This window comes from Sciurus vulgaris (genome assembly GCF_902686455.1).
Source record: "Sciurus vulgaris genome assembly, chromosome: 2".
Lineage (NCBI taxonomy): Eukaryota > Metazoa > Chordata > Mammalia > Rodentia > Sciuridae > Sciurus > Sciurus vulgaris.
Genome location: NC_136462.1, coordinates 78119302 through 78133956, shown reverse-complemented (window position 1 = coordinate 78133956; position 14655 = coordinate 78119302). Strand labels below are relative to the sequence as shown.

Below are 14655 nucleotides of genomic sequence, written 5' to 3'. Positions count from 1 at the left end.
AGGGTATTTTTATAAAGCTAGAGAAAAGAGTGGAAATGTGACATCAGGCAAAGGGAGCAGCAGCCTGAAGAGGGGAGGTGAGTAGGGGGCATGAGAAGAGGCTGAACCTATGGTATCTTATTTCCTTTCAAATAAATCAGGTCAGCTATTTGTAGCTGGTGACAGCTTAATCTGGACTATGAAGGGTTAAGTGACAAGTTAGTCTTGCACCTAATTCAGAGGAAGAAGCTTCTGGGAGAAATGAGTTAAATAAACCTAAGAAGCTGATGTCAGTAGAATTTCTTCTGCTTGACCCACTAACAACTGCGAAGGGGACATTTTAGGAATGGTTTTTATTAAAATGCTTTGGTGGGGCATAGCCCCTGGAAGCCAGAACTGGGCTCTGAGACCAGGCCTGGGAGCACAAAGGGATGAGGACATTTGGCTGATTGGGGAAGAGGAGGGGCACCCTGGGTCAGCGGGGTGGCAGCAGCTGCTGCTGATCAGGGCAGTTCTGATTGCTGTGTTTGCTCTCCTCTTGCCTGCTATAATTAAAGCTTTCCCAATATGATTCTGCTTCCTGAGGAAACTAGAATTTACAAAAATAAGCAAGAAACTAACACAAAACAGCAGAGATGTACACACACACACACACACACACACACACACACACACACACACATTTAAATCATAGAGCACTTAATTGTGTCTTGAGGTCACTGCTGCTGGTCAATTTCAAATCTCCTAATCTTCCATTATAGCCTGGCAGGAGGGGCTCTTCTGACAAAACAAGCAAAATAGACAAAATAAAAAACGTAAATGTATTCAGCAAATTAGATATGGTCATGCAGAACTTCCACTAGCCCCAGCATCCTCTTCACTCCTGACACAAGGGAAATGCTCCCTCAGAATTTCCCTTCACTTTTTCCCCCCTCTATCTTACTATTTTCATCCCATCTCTTGATTCCTTCCTTTAACAGACCACATAGAATTCATGGACCAGAATAAATCAATTGTTTTATTTCCCCTCAAAGGATGTGACCTTCCACCCCCCAAATGGCAGTTCTCTCATTTGCTAGCTGAGGAGGATATTAAGAGACATTGACCTTCTGGTTTTGCCTAAAGAGGGAACACTCAGTAACTATTATGCTTTAGCCTTTGATTTGCTTTAACTTTCCTTCCTTCATCTTCCATGTCCTTACCTACCTTTTCACCTTATTCATGAACATTCTGCTCACCCCATAGTTCACTGCTACTCTCCTCAGCCCTCCCCTCACCAGTGTAGAAATGCTGAAAGGCATTATGTATCTACTTTCAACCTCAGTGTTCCCTGCTAGAAAGGGAACTTACGGGGCCTCTAGGAGTGTTCACCAATTTTAATCTGATTAGTTCCATCACCTACCCTAAGGAGCCAGATTTTGGTGTTATTGAGCTATCTGTGGAGGGAGGAGAAATTGTCAGACATCACTTAAAGAGCTCTGTCCCTTGCATACTTGGGAACTGCCGAGAAAATTAATCTTCCAGCTATTTAAGGCAATTTCTTTTCCATCATCTTTTGTCAAGATGATTGTACTGGGAAATGAATCTGAAGGGAGTCCCTGAACTGGTACACTCCACTCAACGGCATCTCTCCAATGCTATGCAGCATTCATCATCCCCATACAAGCGGAGACGACGTATAACACCGCTGCAAAGCCAACTCCCACTGGTACCCAGCAGCAAGAAATCACACATGCACAGGGTGGATATCCACTGGCCCAAAGACTGGCAGATTTACCTTTCCTCATCTCTATTTTCTTTCCAGAAAACCTATCACAAATTGATCTCTTTCATTAAGTTAGTCTTTTACCCCAGATCCAGGAAGGCAGAGAATCAGGATATGCTAGAACAGAATACGAGACCGGAGGTTATGTATTTTCTATCCTCAACATGACTTGGGGGTGCAGAGTAGGTGTTTACATTAAAGAGATCACTGCCAAGGCAAGGTGTGAGACAGACACAGTGGAAGGGGTTGTGCTGTCTTGAAACCTTTTCTCCAGACTGAACTTTTGTGTTCATGGACTAAGGCTAGGGAGACTTGTGTTCTCTGGGGTCATGGAAGGGAATTCCAATCTTCAACTGTTCTCAAGAATATTCCCCAGGGCAGTAGTTTTCAAATTGTCTTCTCTGGGGTTCCAAGAACTACCAGGGAGTTATATATATGGGAAGGGGAGGAGACAAAGGGGTGTTGTGCAGAGTGGCTGGTAGGGGAAGCTCAATTATTGAGGCACTGGACCCCAGCTCTACTTCAACCTCTGACTTGATTTCTTTCTATTGTTGGGATTTCTTTTTCTTTCTTTCTTGTGGTACTGGGGATTGAATCCAGGGGTATTCTATCACTGAGTTATGTTCCCAGGTCCCCTCCTGTATTTATATTTAATTTTGAAACTGGTCTCACTTGCCCAGGTTGGCTCAAACTTGTGATCATTCTGCCCCATGAATTCATATTTCAATTTTTTTCAGTACTGAGGATAAAACCCAGGGCCTTGCACATACTAGGTAAGTGCTCCACCAATGAGCTACAGCCCAGTCCTTTTTGAGACAGGATTTTACTAAGTTGCCAAGGCTGGCCTCAAATTTGCAATCTTCCTGTTTCAGCCTCCCAAGTATGAATCCTTTAATTAAAAAAAAAAAAAAAAAAAAAAAAAGATGCTGTAACTTTAATTTTAAAGATCTGCAAACCACTGTTGTAAATGAGAGGACGATTACTGTACCTGTGCTTCTCATACATCTATTTGCTGGTTGTATACACAGGAGGGAGATATGATGTAATTCCTGTTTCAACTGTAGAGTACATTTGGGTCCACACTAGTAGCTCCCTGATTCCAGGGGCTCCTGAGACACTTTTCAGCAAAATCAATCTCCTAAGGCACAAAAGTCATTTGTTTTCCAAACTTCCTTCTGCGATCTAATTCCCAATTTCCCTGCATTTGACAAATGCAATTAACAAGCCTCGATCAGTTCCTGACCCACAGCCCTCATCAATCAATACAAAAACTGCACAAGGCTGAGGAGGAGGGAAGGTGGCCACAATACAGGAGACCTTACCCCTCTATTTCTTTGAATGACCCCTCTCACCCTCCCAGTTTCAAAACATGACACTGTGTTGCCCCCTCACCAACCACTTTCTGTCTTCTAGCTATCTATATAAGAGACAGGTTTGCTTGTGTCCTCCTCTCTCATTCTTTAAAGGTTTGTCCTGCCAACCTCCTCTATCTCCCCTATGTCTTGTCCTTAACAGAAGGCCTTGCCATCTGCTGCCACCATAGTTTGGGAACCCCCTCAATGCTGGGTGTGATAAATCAGCAGTCTCTGTGCTCAGCAGGGCCTCTTCCCACCCACATGTACCAATGCCAGTTTTGTGCTTCTTCCTGCTTAGGAGGCTGGAAGCCCACCCTCTCTCCCTCTGCTTTGTGCCCACAGACACACATCAAAGGGACAAGGACCACCAAACCTGTTGACACGATTGCTTTCACAATTGCTTCTTTGTCTTTTCCCCCCACTAGATGAAGAGGTGTTGTTTATTTCTCTTTGTCCTCTTCCTCAGGGTCTAAGCCTTCCCTTCCCAAATGGTTTAAGATTCCAAATTTACCCTCCTCACCCTCTGCGCTGCATATAATATCAAGTTCCCCTCCTCCACCAGGGCGAGAGCTCTTTCCTCTGCAGCCCTGCCTGGTACAGCCCTGTGCATCTTTCCACCTCATCAACTTTTCATCTCTTTGCAAACTGAATTGGGAAGTCTCTCCCTCCTCCCTGCCTCTCTCTCCTTCTCCTTTGTTATTAGCTTCATGAGTGGGGACATTAATGTATTCACTAGACAATGTCTTCACACCACTGTTTCCTGTAATTACAGTCCCTTCCCTCCCACTGTCCTGGCTTATTTGACTGCAAAGTGCTTGGAGGAGGGACACCATGGACAAAAGACACAACACAGTCTGAGGTCGGAGTAGTGAGTAGTGTAATGTTAACATCCAAAAAAGTAAAACAAGTAGTCACCTCTGTTGCAGCTCATTAACATTTGGTAACACATAGAGGTCAATGTTCCAGAGCTTAAAAAAAAAGTATCGACACAACTGAGGACTCCTCCACTATAAGATGGGGTGCTGTATCATTAACAATGACAATCACCCCAAGAAATGCAAGCAGCCACATCCACCCTCCTTCAGTGGGTAGATCCACTATACTTGTCATGTAGGTCAGCTACATTGTCACTGGAGACGTGGATCCAACCATCCTCCCGCACATGGTAGAGGTTGACAGCACCTCCTGAGTAGGCATCTCTGTAGGTGGCTTGGTAGATGGCTCGACGGGCCAGATCATAGGCCTGCTCCACGTCCAGGTTATAGGAGTAGCCTCGATCCATGACCCCATAAGCATACACTGAGCCAGAACCCACAGAGAAGGTGGCCCCAGAGATCCGATTCCCTTCACTGTCCACGTAGTAGAGGCCTGGAAAGGAAGATGAGATTAGCAGGGGGGGGGAAAAAAAAAATCATCCCTTTGACAGCTAATTCATCTTCTAAGCCAGCGTGGTGGTGCATGCCTATAATTCCAGCGACTAAGGAGGCTGAGGCAGGAGAATCACCAAATTTGAGGCCAGCCTCAGCAACTAATTCATCTTCCATGGCAGTAGTTTTCTATCCCTCTTAAAACCCAGGGGAAACCAACATAAATAATAAAAAACAAGACTTCTGTAATTTTTTTTCTTTTTCTCTTTTTTTTTTTTTTCCAGTACTGGGGGTTGAACCCAGAGTTTCTTTACCAGTGAGCTACATCTGCAACCCTTTTATATACACATGCACTTTGTCTTTTGCAGTGCTGGGGACTGATCTTGGGGCAGTGCCTATGCTAGACAAATGTTCTACCACTGGGCTACATCCCTAGCACCTCTCCTTTTAAAAAAAAAAAAAATTTTTAAAGTTGTGGATGGACCTTTATTTTATTTATTTATATGTAGTGCTGAGGATTGAACCCAGTGCCTCACACATGCTAGGCAAGTGCTCTATGACTGAGTCGCAACCCTAGTCCCCTTTTTTTATATTAAAACAATTTTTTTGGCACTGGGGATTGAACCCAGGGGAGTTCTGCCACTGACTACCTCCCCAGTCCTTTTATTTTTCATTTTGAGACAGGGTCCCACGAAGTTGCTGAGATTGCCTTGAATTTGTGATCCTCCTGCCTTAGCCTCCTGAGATGCTGGGATTAGAGGCATGTACCAATGCAGCTTGCTTCGAATTTAATATTAATACTTCAGGATTCTATAACAAATACCCATCTCACCTCACATGATACTAACTACCCTGCTTCTCCTCCTGGTACTTCCAAAAAGCAAGTATGACTTAAGTTTGAAGCACAGGCCTTCAGGTAATGTGGGAGAGAATGTTTAAAATACAATCTCAGCCCTTAAAAATGTTTAGATTACTGGGGAATAAGACATACATCACATTGCAATAGAATAAAGCTTAGAGATCCTTTTTAAAAATATTTGCAGTAATGGGGACAGAATCCAAGGCCTTGCAATTGCTAGGCAAGCTACACATCCAACTCTTTTTAATTTTGAGACAGGATCTTGCTAGGTTGCCCAGACTGGCCTTAAATTTGTGATCCTCCTGCCTCCATCTCCTGAGTATTTAGCATTACAGGTGTGTGCCAGTGCATTTGAGTAGCCTAGAATTCTTAGTCCTCTGATAAATACCTGCACTGTCCAATATGGTAGCTACTAGCTACTCGTGACTATTGAGCAGTTGAAACAAAGCTAATACCACACACTAAAATAATATTTTAGATATACTGGGTTAAATAAAATATTAAAATTATTTATTTAAAAAATGTGGCTACATTTTACATTTAATTATAATTTATATCTTTATCTTATATATACATTTATATATTATGTAACTACACATTTTAATTATAATCTAAAATTATATTATAATAATATAATAATTATATTATTATAATCTAAAATGTTTAAGGTCTTGGGTTCCATCCCAGGCATCACAAAAACAATATGGCTCAAATTTTATTTTATTATTATTTTTTTAATTTAAAAAAAATTTTTTTTAGTTGTATGGAAAGGTTTTTTTTTTTTTTTTTTTTTTTGGTGGTGCTGGGGATTGAACTGAGGACCTTGTACATGTGAGGCAAGCACTCTACCACCTGAGCTATATCTCCAGCCCTGTATAGAAAGTTTTATTGGAACATAGTCACACTCATTGTTTATGTAAGTCTATGGTTGCTTCACTATATCAACAAAGTAAAGTAGATACCTATTGCTTAATAACAGGGGTATGGGGCTGAAATTGTAGCTCAGTGGTATAGTGCCTGCCTAGCACGTGTGAAACACTGGGTTCAATCCTCAGCACCACATAAAAAATAAATTAATTAAAGTATTGTGTCCATCTACAACTAAAAATTTTTTAAAAAACACAAAAAAACAGGGATATTCTGAGAAATTCATTGGTAAGGGTTATTACATCTTGGTATGAACATCACTAATATAAATAAACTAAAATGACAGTATCTCTAAGTGATGTAATCTCATGGGACCACTATTGGATATGTGGTTGTCATGGACCAATATGTAAGACCTCAGGGCAGGGGCTGTAGCTAAGTGGTAGAGAGCTTGCCTAGAACATGTGAGGCATTGGGTTTGATCCTCAACACCACATAAAAATAAAATAAATAAAGGTATTTAAAAAAAAAAAAGATTAAGACCTTATGACCTGCAAACTGAAACTATTTACTGTTTGGTTCTTTATGAAAAAGTTAAGCTGGGAGTGGTAGCACATGCCTAAAATCCCTGCGGCTTAGGAGGCTGAGGCAGAAGGATCTCGAGTTTATAAAAGCCAGCCTCAGTAAAAGCGAGGCACTAAGCAACTCAGTGAGACCCTGTCTCTAAATAAAATATTAAAAAGGGCTAGAGATTTGAATCAGTGGTTAAGTGCTCTTGAGTTCAATCCTCAATGCCAAAAAAAAAAAAAAAAGAAAGAAAGAAAGAAAAAGAAAGAAAGAAAGAAAGAAAAAGTTAGGTGATATCTTGTGCAGATGAAAATTTAGACAGAGTTTTACAAAATTTTTATCAAGGCTGGGGTTGTAACTCAGTGGTTAGTATGGGCCAAGCCCTGGGTTCAATCTCCAACATTGGGAAAAACATTAAAAAAAAAAAAAAAAAAAAAAAAAAAAAATCAATTTCAACTGTCCCTGAACCTTCCAACTAGATGTCTTTGTCACCAAGTTCAGATTCAAATTTCTTGTCCTAAAACACCTCCATTGATTCTCTATTACCTAACCAAATCCTCTCTTGTGCCCCACAAACCACCTTCCTACTGTCTTCTTGAATTCTGCCAAAGGCGTCAACTAATATTCCTATTTCAGGGGTTCTCAACTCTTCTGTGCATCAGAATCATCCAGAATTATCCAGCAAAGATGCCTAGGACCTACCAATGTATCTTTTAACATTGGTGTGGGGAAGGGAATAACCATGGAGCTTGTGTTTTAAATTGTTCAGGTGATTCTGATGCAAACCAGGCTAAAAACAGTTCAAATGATTCTGATACCTATCCCAAGCCTTTCTCCAGCCCATCCTCAATCCCAGTTTTATTATCTTGCCTCACTGGTTCACCACTGATTCTAATTTACCTTTCCAGCTTTATGGGTCACTACTCCCTTTCATACACTTTAAACTGAACTTCGAGCTACTCTGCCAAAACCTCATGCTTCTTTCCTTCCTTCATTTGTTATGTCCCCTTTCTCTCATTTTCACATCCAGGGCAAATGCCATCTATTCATGAAATCTTCTCCAACTCCTTCCATCAGAAGTTATCTTTCCTTTCAGACTTCCCAGCACTTGGCTAAAGACTGATAAACAGAGATCATTTAGAAAGGTATTCATCTTGGCCTGGGGATGTAGCTCAGTGGTAGAGCACTTGCCTAACATATGTGAAGGACCAGAATTCAATTCCAAGTACCAGGAAAAAAGATATTCATCTCATCCAGTTTCAGTTTAGGTAATTGTGACTCTCAATCAATCTCTTGAGGCAAGGAAGGAGCTGCCTCACACTGAATGGGATAGGTTGTCAGAAAGGTTTTTTAAAGCAGTACAATTGTGGTTAAGCTTTATTTTCCTCGACTTCCATGCTAGGCAGTCTTTGCACTGTCTTACATTGTCTCTACCACCTAGAATAAACCCAATAGCTAAGGGATCAAAGCAACATTTTCAGAATGGTTCCCTAGAACACACAAGATGTATAAAACTGTTTTTTCACACATTTCAAAGAGAAAGGTATCTTGATTCCCAAAGTAACAAATGGCATTCTTTTTCACATCCACTTTTTAATCTCCTCCCTCATTCTCCTTTTGGTAATTAAATGGATATTCTCTACACCCTTTTTATCCTTGCTCCAAAGCAAGTGAAACACTGGTAGGTATCCTACAGTTGTTCTATAGGATAACTAGGTATGAAGTGAAATTAGGAGGAAAGAATATTTTCAAGCTTACACTAGGGTTAAACAGAAAGTGACAAGCTGTATTGCAGCTTTACTAAGAAAATTCAAAATTGGCTGGGTTAGGAATGTAGGTCAGTAGTAGAGTATCTGCCTAGCATGCACTAGAGTCTGAGTTTGATCCCCACTGCAAAATAAAACAAAAAAAAAAAAAACCAAAACGGGCTGAAGGAGAAATGACATCAAACACAAGGTTGAACTTCCTGGAAAGGTTCTTACATACCGGAAAGAAAAACAGAGTAAGGGATTTCTTTTCAGTGACAACAAAACAGGACCTCAGATGACTAGAGAGAGATTACAAAATCCATCACAGAAAGAAAAGAGATAGGCCTGAAAGGCTCCTTCCAAGCCAAAGACTCTAAAGGAAAAAGGGAAGAAAATGGCTAACTTTTGAGTGCTTCACTATCCAACACCATAACTACTAGCCAAATGTGGACACTGAGCACTTGAAATAGTAACTGCCACATATTGAAATACTATTTTTGAACAAATGAATTCTTAAAACTGATTTTACTTTTTAAATACATCCATGAGAAAAATCTAAATTGTATGTGTGGCTCACAATATATTTGTTAGTGTCGACTAGAGTTTTTATGTCTATCACACAATTTAATTTTCAAATACAATTATTTTTCATGTCTTACAATTTATAAGACAGAAGGAGAAATACGTGCCAGATATTGTACCAGTTATTTTACATTTATTACCTCACTTAACCACTGTGTCAGATGAAGAAATAGGCAGAGAAAATAAGCATCCTGTCAATGACACAGCAGGTCTAACTCCAGGCCCTTTCTGACACTACAGTGCCTGTCTTGGACAAAAAGAAAGAAGGGCTAAGAACCTAATCAACAAATCAACACATTCTCAGCACTGCCTCAGAGCTCTTTCATCTATCTACCCATTTAACTCCCCCTCTCCACAGTGTCAGTTCAAGGATCACGTGATTGCAGCTCAACTCACCAGGGCCTCTCTTATCCCAGCCACAGATCATGGTGCCCATGGACAGCCCCATGCCTTTGTACTGATACACCATGTTGGCAAGCAGCTTAGATGCAGCGGCTACGGAGATGCGTTCCTTATTTCGAAGCTCATAGATTCGACACTGACGAGCCAACAGACGCTCCCAGAAGCTGCAATCCGCTGCACCCCCAGCCATGGTTCCCAGAAGGTAGGGGTTGATCTCTATCACTTTCTTCACCGTCTGGGAGGCAATGTAGGCACCCGCTGTGGCCCGGGAGTCAGCGGCAACAATGACTCCATGTCGAAACTGTTAAGATAGTGGAAAACATAAAACAGGTCACATCAAACCACAGAAACATCTCCCTGGTATTTCTTTTTGCACCAATGCAAATTCAGCACCTCTCTCTGTCCTTTTATACTTTACAATACACTTCTCTTAACAGAAATCTCTTGACATGTGTAAATCAATATCACACTCACTTTATAGATGAGGAAACAGGTTCAACAGATAGAATGATCTGCCCCAAATCTAGAGTTAGTTGTTGTAGAGTTCAATTGTTTGGATCCTGGTACAGTAGTCCCTCGACTTCCCGCTCTTACAGGGATTCGGTTACTCTCGCCTAGCCTTCCCTCTGCCACAGTTCAGTGTCTGTGGCCTCCCCTTTCCCAGCTGGGAGCTCCTAAACAGGAGCAACCTGAGGTCGCCTAGGAATCAACGCGATGTGCCTCGGCCGCAGCGCCTCCTTCTCCGGTCAGAACCGGGAGGGTGGTTTCCCCGGACAAGGAGACGGCGAAACCTCTAGGGTAGTGACGAGAGAGGCCCGAGCCTCCGCCGGAGCTTGTGGCCGGCTCTCGTCTGGTTGGGAGGCCGGGAAGGGCGCGGGCACTCGGGGCTCAGCCCCGCAAGGCGGCTCGATCCGCACCTTGAAGGCCAGAGTGGTGGTTCCATGAAGCATTTCAATTCGAGGCTCTTCTGGGGCACCCCAGCTGGGCGCGGCTAGGCTCAGCCCATCACTGGAACTCCCTGGTCCCAGGTCCAGAAGATCTGCACGACCCCCAAGTCCGAAAAACCCGCGCCGATTCACCGGTAGCGGCCTCTCCAACACGCTGGCCAGCGCCATGTCTAATGAGGGCAAAAGAAAAAAAAAAAAAAAAAAAAGGGAAGAAAAACTGAGAACGCCTACCAAAGAACGGGTCGTCACAGCTTCGCTTCCTATTAAATCTATTCCCAGAGTGGAGCCATTTTAACTCCTGGCAACCACGCCTCCAAAAACCAGAGCCAGACGTAAGGGACCATTTTCACCGAGGGGCGGGGGATGGCTTCACAAGCTTTGTACTCTAAAAGGATGGGGCTGCCATCTTGACTTTGGTCATGAAAGCATTACAGGATCAGATTAACTTCAACTTCCTGGGAAGGGACTGGAAACGTCCATGTTAAGTGACGGAGGCGAGGACGGCCATCTTTAAGAAGGGCGTGACTGGTTGAAAATCGGTTCTGGTCTCTCGACAGAAAGTCGTCCCCGTGTAGCCCGGAGTGAGGGCTACACATCATAGCCCTTCTGCTTCAGGAGCCTGTTAATGAAACTGAGGTTGCCATTTTGTTTAAGGGCACCTCCTAATACTGCGTAAAATAATGATCTATTCTGAGGGTATTTCCCTGTGGTATTAACCACAATAGTTTGTGGTGAAAAGCACAACAGAATAAAAGTGCTGTACCTCTTCTTGTTTACTGGCTACGTCACAACCATTATTTAACAGTAATCGATTTTTTAAAAAATATTTTTAGTTGTAGATGAACATCATACCTTTTTTTTAATGTGGTGCTGAGATTCAAACCCAGTACCTCACGTGTGAGGCAAGTGCACTACCACTAAGCCATAACCCCAGCCTCCTAGTAACTAATTTTTAAGAGTCAATATTCTCTTTACTTCCACCTGGGCATGGAAATTTTAAGTAATGAATTGCCTAAAAGACATTTAAAAATAAGGAAAAGCAAAAGGGCTCAGGTAATTGACAAACTAGATTATCACTTTAGCACCTGAATAATTGGGTCAATAGTAATTTACCATCTCAGGGCCTGGAGGAGAGTTGAGGCCCATAAAGATGTACCAAGAGATTCTCTAGTCAGCTTATCAAGATGAGGCTCTGTATCAGGAATGGGCTGTATTTTATCCTACTTCCTCCCTCTACCCACGTTAATTTTTCAACTCTTTTGGGAACTATAACAAGTCAGGAAGTGGGCATATGTGTGAAACATTGACTCCTGCTTTATGGTTCCATAAAGTCAGTGTCTGATCTTTCTTTTGGATTCTAGCAGCAACACCTATCAACATCTAAATTTCACTTTCCTCCAATGATCAACTCAGCTCCTCCTTCCCTTAGCAGACTCTGTATGTGCTTTTTTTTTTTTTTTTAACCTTAATTATCACCATCACCATCACCACTACCACTACTATTGTTGAGTTTATGCATCACCAGGTTTAGAAACCTTTCAAAGGCAGGACAACAAAGTTGTTTCCCTCTTTTTCTTAGAAATGAAGAAGGGACTGGATTTGACTGAATCATTTTTCACCATGTGTATCAGTTTGGCTTTAAGAGAAGGTGACCAAATTTGAGAGCATAGTTGGGACAGCGAATATAACATGGATAATCAATGAAAATAAAACAATGCTAATAATATCCAATGGTCTTCTGCTTCAATAAAATATTAAAATGTGAATGCATCATATTTGGGATTTGGGTGTTTATTATATAAGCAGCAATTTCTTTATGAAAGGATTAACCATAAGATTTTTAAGCAATGAATTTTATGATTTTTTTTACATTTCCAAGTGATTTAACATTTACAGAAAAGTTACAGTAACAGCATAAAGAACTCCCATATACCTTCGCCTAGAGAAGTCATTCAAGTTTTTTCAACTGTCCCAACAATATCCTTTGTAGAAAACAGATACAGTCCAGTACCATGTATTCTGCCAACCTGTCCTCTGTGTGCCCTTCAGTCTGGAAGAGCTCCTGCCCTGCCTTGACCTTCACTTAACAAATACTTACTGTGACTAATGGTATTTTTCAAGCATTGTGCCATATTTCCAGTTCCACACATTTTTCCAGAACCCTTTCCTTGAATCTGGGCTGGGCTTGTGATTCAATGTGCTTTATTTATTTATTTATTTATTTAGGTGCTGGGGATTGAACCCAGGGCCTTGTGCTTGCAAGGCAAACTACCAACTGAGCTATCTCCCCAGCCCTAATGTGCTTTATTTTTAATGCTGAAATTTGGCAACCTTTTCAGAGCCCAATCATCAGAATGTAATTAAGCAGGAGATCTTTATCTGTCTCACACATGGACAGTGTGGAAAATGCAAAGTATTTTTGTTTATTGAACACTTATTATTTTGCAAGCACCTCTGCAATACAACTAGTCCTTCTGATTTCTTTCAGTGGTTCTTTCACTCTCCACTATCTGTACCTCTCTTGAGACACTTTTCTACTTTACCTGGGAAGAAGTGTGTATTTAGTCACACACAGTGGCTCAGGTCTGATTCCATCTACTCAGGAGGCTGGGGTAGGAGGATCACAAGTTTGAAGCCAGCCTGGGCAACTTAGTAAGACCCTGTCTCAAGATAAAAACTTATGAAAGGGCTGGGGATGTAGCTCAATGGTGGAGCTCCCCTGTGTTCAATTCCTCGCACCGCTAAAGAAGTGTGCATTTATCTCGTTTGGATTGTGAGGTTTTAAAGACTGGAATTTGTTCACTATTGATCTCTCTGCCCACTGTGTGCTCAATATACATTTACCAAATGAACACTTGAAAGGAATGACAGTAATGTTCTTTCAGTCACATGTTTGAAGCCCTGTCTTATCTTGGACAACTCCCATTCCTTTCCTCCCCATCCAGTGAGTTGCCAAGTCCAACTGATCCTCCCTCTGCAATGTTTCTCACTTTCTTTTTCATTACATGTGATGTCACCTTGGCTTTGTGTTTCCTTCCTCTTGAATTATTGAAAAATTCTTCTGAACTGATTTTCTGGGTCTAAACTGTCACTCCAATTCAATGGGCAATACATTACATTGATTTTATTACTTACCTGCTTAGAAATCTCTAGACTTAGGAGGCCGAGGCCGGAGGATTGCAAGTTAAAAGCCAGCCTCAGTAATTTAGTGAGGCCCTAAGCAACTTAGTGAGACTGTCTCAAAATTAAAAGTAAAAAGACTGGGGATGTAGCTCAGTAGTAAAACACCTCTAGGTTAAATCCCTAGTACTAAATAACTAAATAAATCTTATAAAATCCGATGTTGTAGCATTTGCCTGTAATCCCAGCTACTTGGGAGACTGAGGTAGGAAAATGGAAAACTCAAGGCCAACCTGGGTAAATTAAAGAGACCTGTCTCAAAATCAATTTTTTAAAAAAGCACTGGGGATGTAGCTCAGTGATAGAGCCCTTGCCTAGTGTGTTTGAAGCCCTAAGTTCAAGCCCTGGTACTGCAAAACAAACAAACAAACAAACAAACAAACAAACAAAAAACAGGCCCTATCAAGTTCAAACTCTTCGACATGGTAATGAAGGTATCTGTAATCTGTTCCTGACCTACCTTATGTTACTTCTTTTCTCTAAGGTCACCACTTATGAGGACTTCACAAAGGAGAAGTACAAATGATAAGTGCTATAGTTCAGAGGTAGGGGAGGAGGACAGTATAGATTGATGTGAGGCTGGGAGTTCAAGATGGCTTCGTAAAGGAGGTCTGTTTCGCATTGCTCCTCACACCCACAGCCTCTCCTCTTGGCCCATATCAGGTAATGTTTGTGTCTAGGGAGGTGGTTATCCATGCTTATAAAAAGTCCAACACTCAGTCTTTAGAAGGAGAATATATTCCTAAATCACACCTGGTTGGTCTAAGAGTTAGACTAAATGTTCCAGAGTCAAGTTCAGTTGTTTCTCCTGCCCTGGAGTTACAAACCAACCCTCTTACAACTGTGAACTACCCTACAGAAGAAGTACTAAGAGAGAGGGTCGATATCCTTTCATCAATATCTTCAGGACTTTAACACAAGTCACATAAGCTATACTGCCAGAGAACCATCAGGAATGCCATTTTTAAAAATTATTTATTTGTTTATTTGGGACCAGGGATTGAACCCAGGGGCACTTAACCACTGAGCCATAACCC

The 14655-nt window shown here is 41.6% G+C and overlaps 1 protein-coding gene across 1 annotated transcript; it reads right to left on the bottom strand.

Annotated features, from left to right (window-relative positions):
* Positions 1–3954: 3954 nt before the first annotated feature.
* On the bottom strand, positions 3955–10633 carry PSMB5 (proteasome 20S subunit beta 5). Its single transcript, XM_079126041.1, has 3 exons — positions 10409–10633; positions 9486–9792; positions 3955–4467 (listed from the first exon to the last, which is right to left on the bottom strand). Exons 1-3 carry the CDS (start codon positions 10604–10606, stop codon positions 4181–4183), a joined length of 792 nt encoding a protein of 263 aa, XP_078982167.1. The 5' UTR covers positions 10607–10633; the 3' UTR covers positions 3955–4180.
* Positions 10634–14655: the final 4022 nt, after the last annotated feature.